Source organism: Lycorma delicatula, chromosome 7 (genome assembly GCF_047948215.1).
Source record: "Lycorma delicatula isolate Av1 chromosome 7, ASM4794821v1, whole genome shotgun sequence".
In the NCBI taxonomy this organism is placed as follows: Eukaryota; Metazoa; Arthropoda; class Insecta; order Hemiptera; family Fulgoridae; genus Lycorma; species Lycorma delicatula.
Genome location: NC_134461.1, coordinates 60,426,555 through 60,451,931, shown reverse-complemented (window position 1 = coordinate 60,451,931; position 25,377 = coordinate 60,426,555). Strand labels below are relative to the sequence as shown.

The 25,377-nt window shown below is 28.5% G+C and overlaps 1 protein-coding gene across 1 annotated transcript in view; it reads right to left on the bottom strand.

Moving 5' to 3' along the window:
• Window positions 1-5,115: 5,115 nt before the first annotated feature.
• Window positions 5,116-25,377, bottom strand: part of Notum (palmitoleoyl-protein carboxylesterase notum) — a 35,590-nt gene continuing 15,328 nt past the window's right edge. The window contains exons 6-13 of the mRNA XM_075372010.1: window positions 21,423-21,483; window positions 20,184-20,345; window positions 15,461-15,732; window positions 13,855-13,993; window positions 9,334-9,486; window positions 7,264-7,421; window positions 6,063-6,197; window positions 5,116-5,261 (exon numbers count right to left, since the gene is read on the bottom strand). Coding sequence (XP_075228125.1) covers window positions 5,116-5,261; window positions 6,063-6,197; window positions 7,264-7,421; window positions 9,334-9,486; window positions 13,855-13,993; window positions 15,461-15,732; window positions 20,184-20,345; window positions 21,423-21,483 — 1,226 coding nt within the window. The remainder of the gene's footprint in view (window positions 5,262-6,062; window positions 6,198-7,263; window positions 7,422-9,333; window positions 9,487-13,854; window positions 13,994-15,460; window positions 15,733-20,183; window positions 20,346-21,422; window positions 21,484-25,377) is intronic.

Here is a 25,377-nt window from a genome sequence, read left to right as displayed (position 1 = left end):
TCAATTATATATTATGTAATATATGAGGGATATCTCTAAATTAAAGACTGCTAGAAAATTTCTCTTCTTAAGGTTGGGGAACCTGTGTCGTTCATGGCCATGCTAGGAATGTGCACACTGCATTATTGTTTGTAATTTGTCGCTTTGTAGTATATTTGATTACGTGTGAGTTATTAAGTTATAAAATGAATAGGAAAATCGATGTTTCCGTCGACTGTGAAATCATATGTTTTTTAAACTATCAAAACGTTAAGCCCGCTGAAATTCATAGGCAGTTGGTTGCTGTGTACGGTGATAATGTAATGAATTAAAGGAACGTCCGAAATGTGTGAAAGGTTTAGAAATAACAAAATTAATGTGCATGATGAAGAATGTTCGTGTAGGCCCTCATCGAGCAATCACCGAGGACTTGTTGAAACTCGTCATTGATGAAATAAAAAAAATCGTCGCTCAACGATTTCCGACCGGCCTTTCTTTTTCCTGATGTTTCAAGAGCTGTTATCAGTTGCATTGTTCATGTGACCATTTAGGTTTCAGGAAGGTTTGTGCACGTTGGATGCTGCACGTCTTAACGGAACGTCACAAAAAAATCCGAATGGGATCTGTTTGGAATTTTTGATGCGCTACACAGAAAAAGGTGATCGAGTTCCTTAATTTAATTGTTATCGGCGATGAAACATGGATTTTGTATTACACGCCAGAGAGAAAACGGCAGTCAAATGAATGGCGTCGTCTTCAATCATCAATCAGACCAACAAAGGTCAAGCCACAGCCATATGGACGCTAACTGATTGCCATTATTTTAGGATACTGCAGAATAATTTCATGCCAAGTGAAACGACTATAAATGCAGAAGTCTATTGCGAAACTCTACGTCGGCGCGCCATTCAAAATCGGCGACATGGGCTACTGACCGATGTCGTTGACCTGCTGCACGATATGCATGTTCACATGTTGTGGGTCCGACACGTGATTTCTGAAAAAATTTGGATGGGAAATTTACGATCACGCACCACACAATCAGGACTTAGCTCCTTCTGATTACCGTTTGTTTTGTTCGGTTCCATCTGGCAGCTGATGAGCTGTACGTTTGCAGGAAGGTCCAATCGAACGAACACATGATGTTCGATTGCCCAGCTCTTGGGGGGTCCAGAACTCAGGCCACCCTGGAACTTAGACGTCAAGGCGGAAAATTGGCCACTCACAAGCGGCGAATCAATGTGGCAAGAGCTGCATTGTCTGTCTGTGTGGAAGTTCCTTGATGCGGTTGCTTTGTTCAACTGACATCAGTAGTTTAACTAAGGGAAAAGAATCCTACCGTGCTGCTGTAGGAAGCTAATCGAGAGATATGGCTGGCTACCAGCCACATTAAGGATCCAAGCGCTTTAATGGTGGGCAGGTACTTGCTGGCATTCAGCAGCCTAGTGTTGGCAGTGAATTACTGTCTTTAACGAGATAAATTAATTATTGATAGTCATATATGTTTTAGTAGTTGACATGGTGCGCATACTCATTTTAGTGATATATGACAAGTGAGTGGTGTATGGTACCACGCTTATTCCGCTCATGCTTTTTGGTTAGCTCTAGCAGCTAGTTGGACACTCGTTAAACTTTTTTGTGGCATAGACATTTGGTCTTATACTTACCCCAAACAGGGTGGTGGTGGGAGAAATGCCAAGCATACCAACCAAATCATTTGTTTGGGAATTTGAAAGAATTTTTGGGTGTTAAGCAATTCGCAGGAGACGATGACCTTAAAACTGTTGTTAATCAGTGACTAACTGGACGGCGGCAGAAGAATATGACGAGGGTATATTGAAGTTGATGTATCGCTTCGATAAATATCTTAATTTATGTGGCGATTCTATAGAGAAGTAGTATAAGGTATGTAGTTTAAGAGAAATAAAAAATATTTATAAAGTTTTCAGAATAAACTTTTTTACAATGAAACGGTCTTTACTTTAGAGATAACCTCTTGTACAATTTTGATGGGGATAAATACAATGAAATTATATCAATATAACAAAAAAAAAATCTTGAAACCTACAAACATCAATTACTTTTAAATTAAAATATGAACAATGCAGTAGTAATAGAACATGTTATGAGAATTAATGAAGGAAACAACAAATACAAAACCTATCATTCTACCCTGTAAACTTTATTAAATACATTCTACTATAGAAAAATACAAGCAACAAAAAAAACCTAGTTTTGTAAAAGCTTGATTAGCTTCCTGATTGTATGGAGTTTCTAGATATGATGAGTTGAGCTATGCAGCTAAGAAAAACATTATAACTGGAATACATCTGACAATGGAATGACAAAAATGATCATTTATCAGACTGACCCTAACTCAAGAGTAGAAAGGGTCAATCTAACCAAATAGGTTATTTAATTTTGTAACAAAAGAAATAATAACAATAAATAAACCATATAATTAATTAATTATATTTTCTATTAAAATGCCCTTTTTCAACAACAATGAGAAAAATAGAATTAAAATAACTGAATTAATAAAATTCACTATTATTTTTATTACATGAATTCAATTAATATAATGAATGAATGAATAATTCTTTACTTGGAATTGATGTAACCTAACTGTTAGATATATTGTAGCTATTTGATATATAATAATTATTTTTATAAAGCTTAATTCTTAGATAATCAACTGCACAAACAAAACATTCATCTGTAAAATTATATATAAATACTGTAGCCTACATACAAATTATTTCAAAATATTGTATATATGTTCAATTACAAATATTACATATATATTAATAATATATAATTAATATTATATATATTAATCTTGTATCATTGATAACTATAAAACATTAGACATTTAACAAAATATAATTAATAAATATTTGAGCAGGTAAAGTAAAATCTAACAAGGAAAATGAAAACTTGTTTGAGATCAATATGAGCCACTATAAAGAAAAAAAAAATGGTTATGGTAAGATGTCTGTAACAAAATTTTGGAATTTCCAGTGGTGTATTATTAAGTTTATACATTGAATTACATTCCCTGCTGTGTTGAAGCAGTGTATGTAAAACATTGTTTCACAATTAATAGGGCATAATTATTTGTTACTTTAAACCAACTGTTCAGTCTTTTTTATGGTTGTGAATCATGTAAAGCAGCTAACGTTCAAGAGGTACCATAAGAGTTGCTTTCACTTTGAGTAATAACAAATACAAAAAAGCTAGTTCCTATGGTGAAAAGAGCAAAGGCATCATTTTCAAGGACAAATATCACGTATGCTGATGTGCAACCATATATTCCAGTCAATGAAAAACATAAAGAGAAAGTACTTTTCCTAGTAAACCTGGCAAGGGTCCTTGTTATTCTTCGTAATGGCCTTGTAATTTAGAAGAATCTTGCAACTCATGTCAGACGGCAACCTGACATGGCTAAAACTATTATGATTATAAAACGTAACAGATACAGTGGGAATTTAGTTAATGGTTCATTAAACAAAAAAAAAAGAAATCAAAATAAAATTGATTTTGTTTCTGTTTAGCAATTATGTGACAATTTTGTTAAATAAACTATCTAGAAATAATATCCATTACATAAAATATGATTTAAAAGTAAATAATAATGTTTGAAAATTATTTGGTTTATTTTTAATTAAAAAATAAAAAAACTACTAATAATTCAACTTGTGAAAGAGCTATAAAAAATAAAAATTTCATTTGCGGGTGATCCTAAATGCATAATTTATCATCCCACAGGCTTTTAATTGTATTGTCACTATGTCAACATCACTGCCATTATTAACGGATTTAAAAAACAATAAATTTTCATATTATAAATAAAGATCAGACTACTATTTTCTCTATAGGGGAACTGATGTTCTCTTAAAAATTATATGCAATGAATTTTATGGGCTACCCAGTTACTATTACTATAACATTACTACATAACATATGTTAATACTTAACATAGATACTGAACTCATAAGAGTTCAGTATCTTTGTTACTATGTACTTGCTGATATAAATCAGCAAGCCTCAGCTTTCTCATGAACACTGTTAGGAAAAACCAGTTTTATTTATACAATAAACATTAAGTACTACTATTTGTCTTGACCATTAATAATACTTTTTTTAAACTTCCCAATATTCAAAAAATGTATAGAATGGATTACTTGTTCAACAAAAAGCACATATAGTGCTGGTACAAAGATTTATGGTATTGAGTTTATAAAACAATGTGAAAGGTGGGTCAATGACTAGTGTTGAATGGTGGAGGGGAAGGCTAACTGCAAATCAATATGGAAAATTCATTCCCCTATTATAAATAAATTATCTCACATTACAGCCTCATACGGTACAATCCACAAAATTAAAAAAATCTAGAGCTGTTTGTTAAATCTAAACTCCACAACACAGAGGTATGGAAAATAGATAGTTTACTGAATGTATTTGTTTAAACATCCAGAGTCATGAGATAATTTTATTTAACACATTTATCATTATTTTGGAAGTGATAAGAGTTAGGCAAGTAAAGAAACAAAAAGTGAAGGAAAATTCAGAATGTTTGTTTTTAAATATGAACACAAATATTATTAAGTTGTGATCAGCAGCGAACCTCACCACTAATGACATGCACAAAGTGAATAGGAGTGCATTAAAATATTTTTTCTATTCTGTATTTTATTCATACCCTTTACTATTTTACTAACAAACTACACATAATACATTTTTTTATGACAAAGATTCAAAATTTGTCTAATAAAATATTCAGCTAAAATGAAATCACATCAGATAAGCTAAGTGCTTTTTTACATTAATATATCAAATATTTTGTTCTATATAAAAGCTATAGCAATCATTGCAGTTGCTTTTAAATAAGAATGAAAACATTTGATTGATGTTTTTATAAGATAACAAATCTTTTGTTGATGTAATGTATAAAAGTAACTTTTCTGTATTTTATAGTGGCTCCTCTGATAACCAACAAGAATTAACTATTAAACAAAAAGTAATACAATACTAATGTATCACTCTTTTTTTTTTAATAAGTAGAGTATTATAATTATATACTGCTGACTAAATTTTCTTACACATTCATTGACTTTGGTTTATGTTAGTATTATATTAATTCGATTGTTGTGTCAGTAAGTTGAGCAATTCTTCATGATCCATATTGTTCAATGTATGCATATCTATTCCTAATGCATTTGCTACACTTACCATGTCTAATCCAAATGATTTAAGGAGTTCAATAAAATCCATCTCTTCTCCTAAAAAAAAGACACTAAGTGAAAAACAAACATAATTTCAAAAAGTTTAAAAAAATTAAAAACATAAAACTGAAAATGAAATTAATATTAAATTACAAATTTTTATAATCTATTTTTATGTAAAAAAATTAAATTAATAAAAAAGAATTATTAAATAAATAAACAAGTCATTCATATTTGTTATTTTTGTTTAAGAGTACTGGAATTAAAGTTGAACTAACCCTGATAAATATAAATTACATTTGTTTTATGTAGAACTTTTTATTAACTCTTAATGCTGAATTTTGGGCCCTAAAGGTTCTACTGTTCTACTGTACGGCTTTGGTTGAGAATGAAGTCTGTATAACTTACTGACTCCGGGTCCTCTTTAAAATGTTTAATTAGCCATAATCCATTTGATTTTTCTTTTGGAAGAAAATAATTAATTCAGTCAATATTATAATTTAGGAACAAAGAAATTTCTGTTCAGTGGATCCCCAATTACTGCAGTAATAAAAAGGCAAAATCATCTCTTTTCCATGAGATTATAAGAGTTACATAAAGAATGAGCTATGATTCCTATGGTCTATAAAGAATTCTTTTGCAAAAACACAGATAATACAATAAAATTTAATTAAAAATCTCTCCCATCAAATAGTACAGGAAGTTTCTATGAAGAAAATTCTGGAAATTTAACAGTGTGGAGTAATATACACATAAGGATGAAATTTCAATGGTTTAAGTCAGAAGTTAATCAACATAGGATGCAGTTTCATTGCAATTTTAGAAAGATACTTTAGTACAATTCAAACTATTTCTTACCTGTAAATGGATTATGTAATTTTGGACACGAATGATTACACTGTGGCCAAGAGCATCTTTCTATCAGCCTGAACTGACAATGGTGCTCTTTCCCATTAGGTGATCTCTGAGGTCGAACTCTCCCACCCTTCCTTTCTATAAAAAATAACAGTATATTAATTCTGGTGCATATTAGGGATTTATGAAGAAATAGTAAACATTACAGGAGTACATAAGAAGAGGCTTAATACTGAAAGAAACTGGAAACAATGTTATTTTATGTTTAATGTACTTTGAAATGGTTGTGAGATTTGAACTTAACAAAAAGAAAAAATGAGTGGAGAAGATTGGAAAAAGAAGGAATATGGTAAAGATCTGGTGGTTGAACAGGTAGGACTTTTTTTGTTTTTACAGGGTATTGAACCTAAGGGTTGCTGTTATTTGAATACAATATTTTATTATAAAATAATACACAATAAACAGTAAACAATAAAAAATACGACAGAATAAAAAATATAACTTTGATAGTGTGCAATTATTACTAAAATTGTATCATATAATCTAATGATTCAGGAACACTCCTTGATTCATCTCAAGAAGTAGGAGCTTGAAAATTGAAAGTTGTGAAGTAAAATAAAATTCTTCCAATGGTCTGGCTATATTTACATAAGTGGTTGATCACAAAAAGTTAATCTACATTGGTTCCAATTTTTTTCCATTGTTTGACACTAATTAGTTTTAATAACCATGTCAATTGACATTATTTATAAAATAAAAAACAGCAGTTTCAGACAAGCAATAGAGGTAGGTGTATAAAAATTATTTGTAACCTGCGATGTCAGGGGGAGGAAAAATCTCATTTGATGGTACACACATCAAGAGAAGATTGTAAACCAAGCTTTTTTATCACAATATTCTGCCTAATAAGACATGTTCAGGCTTTAATATTATTGTGATATTGCTTTAATATTTCAGATACTAAAGGTATTTTAATACCTTTCAGTATATATTATTAAACATTATTTTTTTTAAGTTAAAAATACTTTTTTTCAATTATCATAAAACTTCATTTAATGTATTCATTTTGTATTTCAGTGTAGTTAAACAAAACAAATCAGTAATTTAATGAAGGGTAAACTTCCACAAAAATAATTAAACCAATAATATAAAATGAAGTAAATCTCAATTAGCTGAAACATTTTCATAAAGTTTCATATTATACCTTTATGTTTCTTTCCACGGTTTTTATTTCGATTTTTTCTACGTCTTCTTTTTCGTTGAGTAGCTGGAGCTGTACTATTTTGACCTCCTAACCGTGTATGTTTTCGAACTGATTTTCCAGAAATTTTCAGGGGAGCATCAGACAGCATACTTGTTGAACTACAACAGACAAATATGTAATTTGTGAAAATCTTATTTAAACAATTTTAATTGAAAACAATCATTACTTATAATTAAATACTAAACATTCCATTAAGTCAAGATAATTTGTGAAATAATTGGATTGTTCTAATTATAATGTCAATCCAAAGAATTATTGTATTATTGTATACTTACATACTCTGTTTGGAAAACAAAGTTATGTTCAAAAATCTCTTACAAAAACTTTAATAAGAATCTAAAGCTTAGATGGCAATTTCCACTATGAAAAATTCATCACTATTAAATTGAAAAGTACAAATAAAAAATGTAAATAAATAATTTAAAAATGAAGAAATAATAATAAATATTAATTTACAAACAGTTTGTATGAAATCTATAAAAGGACTGTTATAATGTTACTTATTATTTTAATCAACCTCAATAGAAAGTATATATTTAGCTTAAAAACTCTTAAAACATTTAAGAGGAAGGATGATTTAAATTTTGGAGGTTTAATAAACATTCACACAAAAACAAATATATTACTGAACGCAATATGAACATATAATTATTACTCACATTCTTTTGCATTTTTCAACATTTTAAGTACATTACACTGCCCTCAAGAAAAAAAAAATGGAATTTGGTTTTTGGTACATTATCAACAATCTTTATGAGATTAACCTCTCAAATGAGAGGTTAATCTCGTAAAGTTTTGTATTTGCTAATAAATATTAGCAAATACAAAACCTTTTCAAGGATCTTGCCAATAACCGGAAGTAACGTCAGAGGCCCATACGACGAACTAACAGCAGGATCCTTGTTGCTACCTTTAAACAACAATTTCACAATTCCTTTCTTCCAACACACAGGGAAGTATCCTTCAAACAACAATTTATTAAATACATGACTGACAACTCTCACGGTAACCCCAAATGAGCGTAGATGATCCACTGTTATTCCATCAAATCCTGGGGCCTTACACCTACCTGAACTACAAATATCTTGATGCATCTCAGTCTCAGTAATCTCCAAGAACACTGCACCGCCGCAGAACTGAGCAATCTCTCTCCCCACCTGCAGATGGTATGCTCCATAACACCTGAATTGTCTAAGGTGATGTAATCATCTTATTAACTGAAGTGTATTAAGAAAAATAAAATGTAAAATGTAAAGCCATATTCACTGATCCAATCTGTGTAATTATCTAAATTAAGAATACTGTGTATGGTTCATTGGATCCTGTTTACATTTTGTAGCATCCAATACCAGGACAATTATTATTGTAGCCAGTATTATTTTACTGCCAACAGTATAAAGCAGACAGTTGGGAGTTCATTATTTTGGCCAATAATGTGCAGCGATCATATCAGTGCAACCAATCAGAATGATTTTTATTATTAACCAATACTGTGTGTCCAGTCAACCAATAATGAGTCTCTTATCACTGCAATCTGGCATCTCTTTGAAGAGTGGACCTGGTTGTACAAAGAGAATGGTTATCAAAAGAAAAACCAGCATTACATCCTGGAAAGACCTGAGAAAGAAGACTCTAAAGGAAGAAGAAGTTGGTTGCGTCACTAACCTGACTGTCCTGTTCAGGCTCCTTACTCTGGCTGCTGGATGACACACTATAATGAATATTTTTAAGTGCTACCCAAAGTTTATACTCTTGAGCTGGACCAATTGTTACTGTTTTAAACACTAGAAGCTTTGTGCAATCTATCAAGTGCCTCTTGTGCACCCTAATATTTTTGGTGACGTAAAAATATATGCCAAAATCATAATAGATTGCTAAAATTAGAAAATAATAACAATAATACTGTTTTGTTATAATAAACAAACAAATTCCATCCTTAGAATAGGAGATCCATCAACCACAGTGAAAATGTTGCTATTTATAAAATTAATAATGAAAATTAAAACTTACTTGTCAAATGTCATCCCATTTCGTATAGAAAATCGTGTCTGCATTTCCCAACATCTTAAAGCTTGTGTTAATGATACTTCATCTATTTTAAGTAGTTGCCAGTCTCTTTTTGTGAGAACAGAATGTGATATGCAAGATGGAGCAAACACAGACCTAAAAATAATTAGCAATAATTTTAATTGAATAATAAAAAATAATTTGCAATGATTTACCATATAACAATAAAATATATTTTTTTAATATATGTTAGAAAATGTTTACACTTGAATGATGACTCTTTTTCACATCCTAAAATTTAAGTATTTCTTTTTACCTGAAAGTATTATATGAAGTTAATAATGTAATCTAATTTTGAATTATACTTTTTGAGTATTTTAAGAGCCTTAATTATATAACCCACATTGTAACTAACACCTGCTAATAACAGAAATCATAATACAATTTGGATGAGTTCATTATAATTAGATATTTTTATGGAAAAAGATTAAATGATGTATTTTTTCAGTATATAATATTATAAAATGGGTCTTCTTTATAGTTTATTCCAGTAATACCAAAATGGCAATGAATAATAATCTTAAGAACCCAAGCCACTGATAGGGAAATTAATCTAATGTTCTAAAATTTATTACGCTTCACTATATAATATAAAAAATCTTTTTCTAACAAAAATTATTTTGTATCTCAATAAATGTTCATAGTATAGGAACCACTAACATATTACATAACATAACAATGATCTTGTCACGTTTAACTACATGTAAAATGGAACTGGATTTGTTTGATATGATGAAACATTTCCAACACAAAACCAAAAATATTTTAGAAGTGCAAAATTAATATAAATAAAAGTTGGTGCTCACTAAAAGGGTTCTGTGCTTAATTCTGCATGAAATCCTAAACAACAATTTTGAAATTTCATAGAAATTAACCAATACTCCAAGAGGTTGCAATAATTATTTAACATCTTCAAAGATGACTAAAGTGATTTAGGAATTGCATTTAAATATATTTAATTTAAATCATATCATGATATTGTTATAAAACAATATCATAAATATAAAAAAGAAGCTATAATACCAACTGAAAAAAGCCAGCTAAATAGGTTGATGGAAATAAAGAACAGAAAATGTAAAGTTTAGATCAGTTATAAATTTGGAAACTAAATTTCTGAATGTAGCAGTTAAATCTGAAAGAACAAGTACAAATGGAATTGATAAGGCTAATATATTTATGAAAGAAATATTATAGACAAAATATAATTAACTTACATTATTTTTTACATAGTAGACGCTGAAGTCAACACAATTTTTACTTACTGTTTCACTATCTTATTTAATACTTTTAAATAAAAAAATCAACTAATAGTGATTTCAAACATCCATCAATCTTCTTCTTTAACCAACATCATTTTTAAACCTGTGCAACAAGAACAGCGCTTGTGCAAAAAAAAAGTAAAAATCACATGATGTAAGGTCAGGACTGTAGGAAGGATTATCAAGATTTTCCTGGTGAAATTACTGGGCAATCAAACTGTTCATCTGAATATTTAATTTGAACAGTTTGATTTACTAACTGAGGTTAAGCATTATAAAACATCCTGCTAGACAGCATTCCTTTCATTTTTTTAATTGCTTGTCTAAGATTTTTTATAGTTTCATAGTATATTCCTGAATTAAAGGCAATTCCACAAATCAAGATGAAATCAATTTTGAATTCCAGTCAATGGAATCATTACCACAGGATGTAGCTATATGTTACGTTCATTGTTATGACTAGTCATTTTATCTTTTCTTAATGAATGAAAATGCCACTGCAATTATTGTTTTTAAACGTGGCATATCCTACTTCTGAGTTGAAACTTACATTTTAAATAAGAGCAATTAAAAAGCATATTTAATCATATTTGGAAGTATTTTTATTAAAATTGCTTTCAAAAAAATTACAATTGTATCTATAAAGTTATACAACAATAATGACAGCATACTCAATATAACATTATAATAATTAAAACAAAGCTTTCAATTGAAAAATGACACTTACATTAATGTGAAGGATGAATCTTAAGTGTTTTAACAAGTTTGTTAATATCAGGCTCGAATTTACTTAAAAACAGCCATATTTGATAACATGCAGCCGACTTTTCTCTTTGTTAGCAACATTGCTACAGCATTAAATCCACATTCAGACAAACACAATGATGGGAATGCTAGCAGAAATCATTGAGCAATTGACCGTAATCCAGGATATAGTTGCGGGATTGGGTTTTGCAATCCCAAAATTCTTGATAGCCATTTTTGAATTTTATTTTTATTTCTTTGTTTGTTGTCAGTTCTATAAGTTGTTCTTCTAACTGGAATGATCCTGCTTTATTGACATTTGAAAAGGAATCCAAATCCAGTATGTTATGTTCATATTTAAATGTCCTGGAATTGTTCTTTGAAATCACCGTGGAGGTTCTCCAAGTATTGGCAGTAAACAAGTCGTTATGGTTGAAGGATATTGCTGACAAATTAGAGACATTATTAAATTCACATCTGTCAATAATTTTCTTGTGTAATAGCAGTTTGGCTACCAGAGCAGCAACAACATTGTTTTAATCAAGTTCAACTTGTCACCTTGAAGCTGAAGATTAACATCACTACACAATTCATATACATCTGTCAAATACGCAATATCATTCTTTGATGTAATGAGGTTGTCGCGCAACTCTGTCTTTGTTTTCCAGGAGGTCTATCACAGTCAGATTGTAAAATTGAATCAAACAAGTACCTTTTGACAGCCAGCACCTATATATTATGATAAAAAATGATTGTATTCAATCTGTTTTAATTTTGCAACCACGAGGCTTAGAGAAACGACTAAAAAAGGAAATTAAAGCTTGATTCTACTTTTTGACAGAGCACTTGAGATTTCAAAAATCATCAAATTAAAAAAAAAATCAGGGAGAAGTAAAGTTTTAAAAATTGAAAGTTTTTCTTTGTTTGATCGAGGGCATGGGGGAAAACAAATTTTTTCAGTAAACTGCATTAAAATCATTTAAAAGCTCAAGACTAACTTTAATTTCTTTTTTTGTATGTCTCTATGATTTTTCTGAACTGAAATATTTCACTTGAAAGAGAAAAGGCTACTTTTTTCTTTAATGCTACTTATCTCCTGATCTAAGCAACTTATCGATACAAATAAATATGGACATTAAAGGGTTTTGATCTAGCTTTAATGATAAATTGTGAGGTCTTTAATGTAGCATTGCAGTTTTTGGATTTTATTCATTTTGTGCCGAGATATTGAAATCTTTAAAGATTGAGACTGTAATCATGATCTTGGGTTAAGCTGAGAGCAGGTGATACATGTTGCAGTCTCAATCTTTAAAGATTTCAATAACAGCACAAAATGAACAAAAGCCAAAAACTGCAACCCTGCATTAAAGACTTCGCAATCTGTCATTAAAGCTAGATCAAAACCCTTTAATTTCCATTTTTATTTGTATCAATATGTTGCTTAGATCGGAGATGTGCAGCACTAAAGACAAAAGTGGCCTTTTCTCTATAAAGTGGAATATTTAGGTTCAGAAAAATTGTAGACGTACAAAAAAAGAAAGAAATTAAAGCTAAAGTCTTAAGCTTTTAAACAATTTTAATACAGTTTACTGAAAAGATTTCGTTTTCCTCATGTGCTTGATCAAACACGAAGAAAAACTTTCAAATTTTTTAAGCTTTTCCTCTCACTGATTTTTCTTTTAATTTGATGATTTTTGAAATCTGAAGTATACTGTCAAAAAGTAGAGTATTCAAGTTTTAATTATTTTTTTTTTATTCATCTCTCTAAGCTTCTTAGTTGCAAAGTAGTTTGAATATAATAATTTTTTATCATAAAATATAGTGTCCCTTTAATTTTGTTGTACTAATGTAGTACGTATTTAATTCTAGTTTGAAATATCAGGAAAACATAATTTTTGCCTTTTTTTTTAATCAACTATCACCTTCCTAGACCACCTGAATGCTTCCAATTTCCTGTAGGCCTCTACCGCCTCCCGCTGAAGGTTTCCAGTGCCCACAAGGAGGCATTATTGCCCACTTTGAGAACAAATAAAATAAATGATGCTGTTATCTGGATTTACTGTTAATTGTAACATTTGATCTATAAATTACAAATCTCTGCAACAGAAATGCTTTTTACTATTAAGAACTGAATAACAGCCTAAGTACTGAGTGAAATTATTTATTTTAGAAATCAGTATACCTGATTACGTAGAGCACTTAACAATGTAACGGTACTAGTATGATCAACATTTATCTACTAATATAAACAGATTTCACCCTTGATATCCATACTTCCATCATTCTAATTTGGAGAATAAATTGGCAGCAAGTTTAAAATAGATATTTAATAAAAATTATTTTCTATTTAAGTAATTCATTGATCACAATTAATTTTTAATGCACGAATCTGAAAAAAACCAAAATATTCTATCTTAATAAATAATTTAGTTTTTTTTTTTTTTAAATAATCATAACTTACTTAACATTGTGAAACGTATGACGTAAACTATCACCCATTTTATGTATGTAATCCCATTGCTGTTTAGTGACTGGTGTACCAACATTATCAGCTGTCATTTGAGCTTCATCAAATAACCATTGAAATACAAACAACGGTGCTGAAAAAAATTAATGATTTTTAAGGTATTTCTAAAATAAAATTTATAAAATTAAATGCATTCAGTTAAAATTAATGTACCCCTTTTGTTGAGAAAAACTGTATTTTACATATTGCCTCATTTTACATATTGCCTTATTTAACATAATACAATTTTTTATTTATTTTGTTTTTTAAAATATACAACTAAGTGCAACAAAATTCACCTTTAATTTATTATATTAATACTGGTCAGTTTGATTCTTCTTATATTTGAAAATATAAACTTACTATAATTACTGAAGTGCTATTCTTAATATTGGGTCTATTTAAAATTACTCTGCAGCAATAAACTTTTTTTGATAGAAAATATTAATCCATGTAAAATATTTCAGAAAGAAATGGAAAATAGAATAATAAACCAGTAACTTACAAATTAATTAAAAATAAAAAAAGAAAAACACAAATAATTAAATTATTTTTGAGGATTCATATTAGTATTTATACAATGAGGTTAAAAGATTAGTTCAGAAGTGAGGGGAGTAGGGAATAGCATTAAGCCAGTCAACTTATGATTCAATAAAAGGTTTCATGGACAAAATTAGAAAGAACAAAATAAGCCTACAGTGCAGCCAGATTTTATATGTTTAAGGTTATATAATTGCTGAAATTAAATAAATAAAAATTTATTAACTAAAATACATGAGAAAACATTAAATTTTTTGTATAGTCTGATATTCCAATATGTTTCCCATTATTAAAATTTCAATAAAGAAAATTTGAACATATGCCAATTACATATTTTATAAATAGAAATTATTGTTTTTCTATAATTTGAAAAGTGATAAGACTAAAAAGATACTGAGAAACATAAACCATCAAATCTGGATAAACAAAGTTCTCAAACTGTTTGGGGCTATGCCTCTTTCCAAAAGTCCTTTGCAAGGAATATCATTAAAATCTGAAAGTATATTTTTGAAGTGCTACTAGAACTTTTTTTGTAGCAAACTATTTTGTTTACTTTCTATATAAATAGTTGGTTTGTCACAAGTTATTATATCTTTCATGGAATTTATAAACTTATTTGTGTTTGAATACAAGAAAGCTTGTCCAATTATTGATTTCCTCTAAATGTTTAATGAATAAATTAAACATGATAATTTGTGTAATATGAATATCATATAACTTTATCCAAACTTAAATTGACCAGCCCTTTTATTTGGTATTAATTGAGCCTGAAAAACTTGAAAGTATGTAAGTGAAACTACATTTTTAATAATATTATCAGATTTGAAAATAAAGTAAGTATTAAACATTCAGATCCAATTTACCAACTGAATTTTTACATGTATTAAAGCATGGGTTGTAAAATAGCAGAACAGCTGATTGGTAGCAAATGCTTAACAGCATATTTGTTTACGTTAATAAAAAAAACTGATTAAAATTTATGGGCAGTTTTTTATCATGACTAATTTTTATTTTTAATTACCTGTAAGAGTCTGGTATAATCTATAACCAAAGTAACATCTCCATGGTTCATGAATAAAATGTGTTTTACATGATGGTGGGACTCTACCTTCCCATAAGTTATAACCTTTTTTTACTGCATCAACTGGTGCTAAAGAATCAGTTTCTCTTGAAAATGGTGCTCTGTCTAAGAACCATCCAGAATCAGAAACACCATATACTGCAATATGTGGATAATCATTAAGTTGTTTTTGTACTGGTTCCAGATTCAACATAACTCCTGTACCCCCTGCACTATCAACAAAAGTACATAGTAAAATAATTTTAAATCACTTAAAATGCTAAGTTAATTAAATTAATTAGTAAACTGAAAACATAAAAATAATTCAAGAGATAAGGGAATGTCAGTTTCCTCTTCAAAGACAAAAAGACTGATATAAATAGAGATGGCTGAGGCCCAGGACTTTCAATAATTTTTTTTTTTTATCAAACATGGTTCATTGGTATGATTATATAATTAATAATTAAAAAACCCACTTACCAACAACTCTTTTATATATGTTCAAGCACTTTCAGAATAAAATTCCATCATCAGGAAATTAAAAAAAATTTTTGTTATAATCTTATTAAAACTAAAATTACTTTTTCATGTAAATTTGTTTATGTAACGTAATATAATATAACAGTGGTCATCATAATTTAAAATTATGTCAACTTAATGTCCATTAGTCAGTATGAGTCTCTACCGTTATAAGAGTCAATAAGTCTTTTATTCACAATATCAAATAAAATCAGTGTATAATTAATTTACATATAAATAAATATATATGTTGAAATAGATGTCAAAAGAAATAAGTTACATTAACTTATAAAATGTTATCAACAATAAAATTTATCGATTGCTTTGGTGTATTTATAATTTCATCAAATATATATTTATAACTAGCAGACCCGGCAATGCTTCGCACTATTGATAGATTTGAGTATATATATATAGATTAAATGAACGCAATTGAAAGTTTGATAAAACATTAACAAAATGAACATTACAGAACTTCACAAAATTTAACCTTTCCCTTTTACCCTATCCCCCTTTTCCTTTTCCCCAATTCCTTTTCTTTTTTCTCATTTCCCCTTTCTTGTTTTCCCCTTTTTATTTTTCCCATTTTCCCCTTCTTCCCTTTTACTTTTTTCAATTTTTCCCTTTTACAATTTTCCCCTGCGCATATATTGGCCCAATAGTTTTTTAGTCTATAGTGGACACACATATCGAAAACACTGAAATGGAATAATAAAATATTTAGTAGAGTATGTATTGTTTTTATGTCCAACAGATAGTGGTTTTTCAAAAAAGTATGTTTTAACCTGTTACAGGTGTGACATCTTAAGAATACAAATAGTAGGTATATAAAAACATGCACATATTCGAATGCAACATTGTCAAAATTTCAAAGCAATCGGTGAAGAACTTTCAGTGATTTAAGATTTTCAACAAACATTTATATTTCTATTTATATAGATGTTTGAAAACAGATTTTTTTTTAATAAAATCTGATTAAAACAAGATTAACTAACTCACTGAGTTGGTCTAATGGTAAATTGGTAAATTGCAAATCATCTAATTTCAAAATTGAGGTTCTAAGGTTTAAATCCTAATAAAAGCAGTTGCTTTTAAATGGATTTAGATGCTAGATCATGGACACCAATGTTCTTTGGTGGTTGGGTTTCAATTAACCACACGTTTCAGGAATGTTTGCCTGAGTCTTTTCAAGACTACACGTTTATCAATACATTCATTCAGATCTTGACGAGTTGCTAATGACATTAATTGATGATGTAACTATAAATCAAAATATTAAGAAAAAAATTAACTAAGGAGACCTTTGTATAATAAAATTATCTCAATCATGGAAATAAGATAACTATTCCATCCTATTAAAATCTATTGGCAGATAATTAAGCTATTTTCTGGATCATATTTGAATATATTTTCAACACATTTTTATATTAAATGAATTTATTCCAATAAAATTCATAAATGAAAATGATTGCATTTTTAAGGAAATAAATGTTCCTTTAACATAAAAATAAAAATGAATAAATCCATAGCCTCTAAGTAAAAGAATTTTCCATTCCTTTAAATAATAATACTGGCATAATTTTTTTTTTTAATTTAAATATAAAATTCTTAAAACTGAAAAGAAAAATGAATTAATAACAAATTTAATTCTTACATTTATAACAAAACAGGTTTCTACAAGAACAAAACTGTGAAAAAAACACACTTTCAGGAATATTTACAAGAATTTAAGTACAATAAACAAAAATGTAACTGTGCTAAACACATTAGGGAAAATCAACAAGTATTTTTAATAGTCGAAAGCATGCCAATATTGGAAATCAGTGTAATGTATTAAAATCTTTTACAATACATCAACGTAATAACTAATTAATAATACAATAAGAAAAAACAATGGTTTCATAGTTAGTAACAGTAAAATAGATAATTTTATTTAAATGATTGGGAAAGTGAATATAAATTTCTACTGTTGTAATATTTATAATCAATTAAAAGTCTTGAAAAAGCCAGAGGCTTTGTGTGAGTACTTGAAGGAAATGACTAAAAGCTGTAAATAAAAATTAATTTAAAAGTATTTAGAAGAATATGCTTTTGACAATAATGTGATTATCTGCTTATAATTTATTTTAAATAAATAATATTTATAAATACAAATATCTGCAATTTAATCATTTTTTACAGAATTTATTAGTTGCTTAACTATAATCAATATATACCATATATATTTGGTTATATTGTACCAATAAGTGGTTATTTAAAAAAATTTCAAAGAAATAGTCTCACTAGCAACAAAACAGATTTAAAAAAATATATATTATTTAATAAAATATTAAAAACTGGGTTTCATTTCAAGAGTAGTATTACATGTACCTTGGAAAACCTAAGACAATTTTAAAGAAAACTTTAAATGGGGAACCTACCTTTATTTTGAGATATGACATTTCCATTTCTGATGTTCCTTTTTTTCCAATGTGGCAGTAGACATAATTTCTTCAATAGTAATTCCTTTTTTTATGATATTTTAGAAAAAAAAGATCACTTTACGGATTTTTTTTTCTCGTTAGCACAACAGACAATTAAAAAATGTTGTTCACCATTTTTGGAAAAAAGTTAATGAAACTTCTGTTTTTTTATCACCTTATTTGGTAGAACACATCATTTTACAACTTTTTACTCACATTTTTTCTAAGTTCCCCTTACTAAATATAATCAATTAAAGCTGGTAAAAGTCATTACTAAGAATATATGAGAAGAGAATTTGTTTCTTATTTGCTTTAATAAATCACAATGAAAAGATAACATCATGGTATATTGTATTTTTTTATGTATATTTTTAGGTTAAAATACATTTTTGTCACAGACTAATTAAAATAACTAGTTCAAATAAAGGAAAAGTTAAGTTACACACAGTTGTTTTTTTTATAAAAACACCTTGAGCAAGCAAACAGCTTACACATTACATTTTGTTTACAGAAAAATACTAAAATACTGTATCATAAAAAATCAAAGATGAAACAGAAAGTAGAATTCTTTGATTCATGTGGAGATTCATAACATAGGCTCAAAATGCCCACCATATTGCACAAGAATGTGCTGTTCTATAAATATCATTCACAGCCTGCTCAAAAGCCTACAGTGAATGTCCAAAATTTCCATTATTCCAGTCATCATTTCTTCTACTGAAGCGTAGCAACTGGTTTGCTGTTTGTCACAATTTGATTTTTAAATATCCCATAGCTAAGTTGAGGATCAACGAATCTACGGGGTCTTGCTGGCCAATCAGTGACTATAATGGAAAATGGGTAGTCCCCAATAAAACATTTTATTTTATTTTATTAGGAAGGAGCATTTTTTCAAAAGCTTTAAAACTTTTATTCTTACGTATTCTGATTGTCCAAGTTTCACTTCCATATAAGCTACGCTCCAAACAAATATTTTCAAAAATGCTTTCCTGATATTTGCAAATTAAATTTCTGACTGAAAGCTCATTTTGCCTGTGCTATTCGGCATTTTGTATTACTTCTGCTTCATCCATCTTTAGTAATTCTACTTTCCAAATAGTAAAATTCTTCTACTTCCATAGTCTTTTCTTGTCCTATTTTTATATTCAGTGGTCCATCTACTTTATTTCTACTACATTTCATTACTTTTGTTTTGTTCTTGTTTATTTTCATGTAGTAGTTCTTGCGAAGGACTTCATCCATGCCATTCATTGTTTCTTCTAAATCTTTTTTACTCTCGACTAGAATTACTATATCATCAGCAAATTGTAGCATCTTTATCTTTTCACCTTGCACTGTTACTCCGGATCTAAGCAAATATGCCGGATGAAGCAAATCAAAGAACTGGAAGAAAGAATAAACTAAAGAGTTTGCCATGACATTAGTAGATGTTGTGAAGGATTTTCCACAATTATTTTTCTTCTCTTCTTTTAATGTATGTTTTTGATAAAGGAAATGAGGTGAACAAACTTTATATGAACTGCCTTGCAACTGATTGAATCCAAAACCATTTGTTTTACAAACAAGCAAGGTGAGAATTATGCCAAAACCATCAGTTATCATTAGGTTTTTGTGTTGTACTATTGACAACAAAGCTTAGAAGTTTTATAAGAATCTTAGGTTATATAAAACCTAATCTAAACTATATTATCTGAAATAATTACCTGCTACCTGCTAATAAAAGGGATGATGCATTTTGTAGACCAAGCAAGAGTAAGTCTTGTACAACTTGTTCAATTATCAAAGCTCCTTGGAAAATAAATCTTATTTCTTGCTTTGGTTGTGACTGCCCACTCCATGAGTCACTGGAGCAATAAGGTATAAATCTAAAAACAAAAAAACTTCATGCAGCAATATACTTATATACTCATAAAATAATATTACAGTTATTTATGCGCTTGAGGTTTCCGTTTCTTTTCTGCTTTAGTGTTTTAATTCACTACGTTACAATAGTACTACAAGCAGTAATGATTAACAGGGAAGTGAAACCATAAAAAAAACACAGATATACTGTCTTCTCTTAATTTGTTTATTTTTATTTCACATGTTCTAAAAGTACTTATCAACAATCTTTTTATTAAAAATAAAAATTGCTATTGTTTTTATTGGGGAGGAGGTTCAAATCCTGAAGAAACATTAAAAAATTATGTAAATTTATAATAATAGATTTTTGAAGTTCAGGGCAAGATCTAAACTTCTCTTTTACAATATGATGACAAATAAATGGTTTATGGTTAATGAAAAATAAGCAAAATGATACAAAAAAAGTCAAGTATTTACGAAGAATTAAACCATAAATTTACAGCACCATATCCAGAAAGTTACCAATCAATATTATAAAAATTTATATGTTGGCTTAAAGCAAATTATACTGAATTGTTCATAAATGTCCTTCAATCATCTGTAATCAAGCCTGTTGCGATCAACTGCAGATGTGTTTTTATATGTTTCTAACATTTAAAATATGAAAATAAAAGTAAAACTTCACTAAACTAACATTTTTACCAATGCACTTACTGATAAATACATTTCATTTCACAGTGCATTTTCTGATTTTATTTCTTTAAAGAATGGACTAATGTTAATTATCTTATTCTGTATCTAAAACAAAATTGAACAGAATTTTGAAATTTTATTCTTGAGAAAACTTCAAAGTAATTTCAATTTGGAGATGTTCTTCTCCAATCATGTTACGTTTGGTATCTGCTTTTATATTATCTATAATACAGTCACATACAACAATTCTATAAGATGCTAAGTTCCAACTACAAATTATAATTTTATATTTGACAGTACTGTATTAGTATAAACCTATTTTAAAGACTGGACAATCTTTTTAAATTATGAGTCGCTATATAATAATGTTCACTGAAAATCACGTAATATTTTTCAGTTTTACTTACACATGATTAGCATTCCACCAGTGTGGATTTTCTTGAGGATCAGGAGAAAGTATGCCACCCACTGAAAAAGATTAATAATTATGGTTAAAAACCAGGATTATAAAAATTATGCAAATTTATGATAAGTTTTTGAGTCCTGAGCAAATTGTGTGCAGCATTTCTTGCAATCTATTTGTTGCAAAAACAACTGGAATGCCTAGAATTAATAGCAGAAAAAATGAAATATGGGTAAAATCAATTTTGACATTTTTTATATATAACAGTCAATTTTAACATGATAGACATGTATGAGCGTGACCTAAAAATTATTTTTCTTTACAGATTAGATACTAATTGCGTATGTGTGTATATATATATATATATATATATATATATGTAATTTAATGAACTAAACACGTTCTTCCACCTCTGGTGTGTATGAAACATTATCTCTTAACAAAAAAGAAATGCACATTAGTCTGTTATTTTACATTGTCTGTTTCTGTTTTTTTTTTTTATATTTACAACACATGTAAAACATTTGAGGTACAAGACACTTTACTTTGTAGTTGTTTTCTCTCAGAGTAATGATGTTCACCATACTGCTAGTCGTTACAGTAAACAGAGTAAAGGTATCATTTGAACTGAACATTTCCCACTTTTTTGTGCAGCTAGATGTCAATGTGACAGTTATATGAGTAGTTTCAATAAAGAAAACAATGAGAAATGAATGTGATCCTCAATTTTATTAATAAGCCTAGAATGGGATGCTTGTTATTTGGAAAATTGCTATGCTAGTTTCAGGTATGATCTGTTTCATCTCAAGTCATTGTAACCTTTTTGGTTACAGTATAGTTCATAAGACAGAAGTCTATTTGGAAGGTTAGATGATTACATTATTATTATTTATTTTTTTAAGATTGCCAAGTGGAAAATTTTGATTACTCTTTATTAAATGTTTGATTTGTAGTTAAAACAAAATTATATTATCAGAATTAAGGGAAAGATCAGTATATTATCTGCATTTTGTGTTAATATATGTTTTCCTTCTGAAAAAAACAATACAATGTCATTACACCGTTAAAATTCAAATTTACTTATCACAGGTTTTAATTAAAATAGTTGCTTTGAAAATGTTTTATCAAATCTCAAATTGCACAAAAGTAGACTCAAACATTTCTAAACTAATTTAAAACTAAAACCTATTAAGATTAAAAATTATATACTGGGTGATAATTTGAAAAGTTACCACATTTATTATTCAACAGCTATCATTCCCATAGTATTTTTGTTGGCAGGCATGTACACCAGTCTCGGAAGGAACCTTTTTAAAATTATTTTCAAAGGGGTGGAACCCACCCTCTCCGCTACACCTACTCCAACTCAAAAATCTTAACTGGCAATGACAACATTTAATTACAATAATTGACAGCCAAAAAAAAATAATGAATTTTGGTGAAAAAAAATTAAAATCCACCCACTCCTTTGCATGGTAGGTGTGAAAACAATTTATGGTAGAGAAGGCATATTGGTTTGAATCAGATTTCGTCTCCTTTTGTTTTTGTAACTTTTTTAATTATTTTTTTAACTTTTCTTTTTTAATTTGAATGCATTCATTTACAATTATAATTATTAACCTGTGATTGTAAAAAAAATTACAATAAATAATAATTCAATGATAATAAAAAATTAAAAAAAAAATTATTAGTGAAATAAAATTTTATGTTCTTTTAATGTGTAAATGTAATTTAATAGGCATTACATATGTGTATATGTAATATATTTGGTGAAACAACTGATTATTTAATATTAATTGAAAATTATAATTTAGAATCATATTATTTTGGATTTTCTGAGCAAATTCTTATTAAACATGTATATTTCTTTTTAAAAAAATTATTTTATATAATTACTTGACAGAAAAATAAAATAAATTTTTGAATTGTATTCAATTTAAAGTGATTGTTGAAAATTTTTTTCACTTGTGCATAATATGCACAGATTTCCAGTGTGTATTACAGATTTCTGGTGTATCGTATAAATAAAAGTTAATAATAATTAAACTACTACATTTATTGATTTCCTGTGTACTGGTTACAAATATTAATTTTGACCTTGCGGTATAGAATAATCACTACTTATTATTGGATTATTTGGTAAACAATTTATTTAAAGAGTAATCAAGGGACTTTTACTCTAACCTAATATTTCAGGTAAGACTGTTGAATTAATAATTGTGTAAATATTTGATGTTAATAAAAACGGATATTTTAGCAACTGTGTAACTGTTCACTTTTATTAAAGAATTGGAGGATCATATCTTACTTTCAAATGAAATAAGTTTATATGAAGTGCAGAAAAGATGTGTATTTATAATTTAATAGATGTACATGGAAGTCATGTGGTGTCCACATCATTTTTTTTAAATTTCAGTGTAACAAAAATAACTATAAAATTATGTGATATTACTTCTTAAACCATTTGAAATAATCATAATCTGTGGATTAAAACTGAAAATTATTTTTTAAATTACCAACACAAAATTTTATCGTTAAGTAAAATGTTTTCTAAATTTTCAAGGGTTAAAAACTTATTTTTTTTTTTTAAATGAGACGATGTAGCTTGTGACACTTCACTAGAAGGCCCTTTGAATGACAAGTTCAAATTAAGTACATATAAAATAAAAATTGGTTCACTGGTATTGAAGTTGTGATTAAAAATGTGGGTTTTTTAGGTTATGTCGGGATACAGTGTTACTGACCCAAAACATTAGGTTTGAAATCATCTGTTCTTGTTAAAAATATGGGTTTTATGTTTCTTCAGCATTGAAAAAATTTACCAGTAACCACAGCATTATAACATTGGTTAAAGATACAAAAACCAATAATAAGGTACCTACTTCTCTGCTGGTAACATGTTGAAAATTTTATTACCAGATAAACTTAATGATTAAATAAAAACTACTCCATTAAGGAATAATTGTTAATAAAAGAATAAAGCTTAAATCATTCATTAGTTAATTTTGTTATGAAGATTTTTAACAGTAGGCGTCCTAAAGAAATAATAAATGAAACATATTTTTTTTACCACAATGAGATAAACGTATGAATTTTTAAATCATTTGTTCAATAAGATTCCCATTTTCCTGTAAGCAATAATAAAGTCTTTGTTGAAATTCACATCTTACTTTTATTAAAGTTTCTTTAGTTACATCCCTACATGCTCTTACAGTTTCATTTTTCAACTCTTGTACGTTATTTTAAATGACCCCACAAAAAAAGTCCAGTGGTGTAAGATCAGCATATCCTGCTGGTCAATCAACTTTTCTCTTCTACCTATCCAATGCCCAGGAAACATTCGGTCCAACCATTGTCAAACTGAAAGTGAACAGTGAGCAAGTGCTCCATCTTGCTGAAAGTGAAGCAGGTCTTCGTTAAGTAACACGTTTCCATTGTCATCTAACTGATTTTCTAAGGCTTGGACTATTAGTGGGTGAATAACTTCATCTAGCAACTGAAAATACTTTACACCTGTCAAATTCACATCAATAAATACTGGACCAATTATGTTATCACTGTAAATTCTACCCCACATGTTTATTTTTTCAGGATGCTGCGTGTTTCCAACATTGAAAACATGAGTATTTACATCGATACAGAAATGGCAGTTATTAACAAAACCATTTAGAAAGAAGGTGAATTTCAGAAAAACAAATTTTTTGTAAACATTGGATTGGCATCTATTAATTGAATCATTTCTTCACAGAATTCAATCCTTCTGTCAGTATCATTCTCATTAAGTTCTTGATACAGATGGATTTTATTTACAAAATATTTATTCAATTTTAATGTAGTGAAAACAGAACCATAAGAAACCCCAGTTTTATGGGATATTTTACGAATTGAGCTCTGAGAATTTGCTACTACATTTTCCCAAAATTTCAAACAAAGTTAATTCATCTTAAAACCTTTTACCC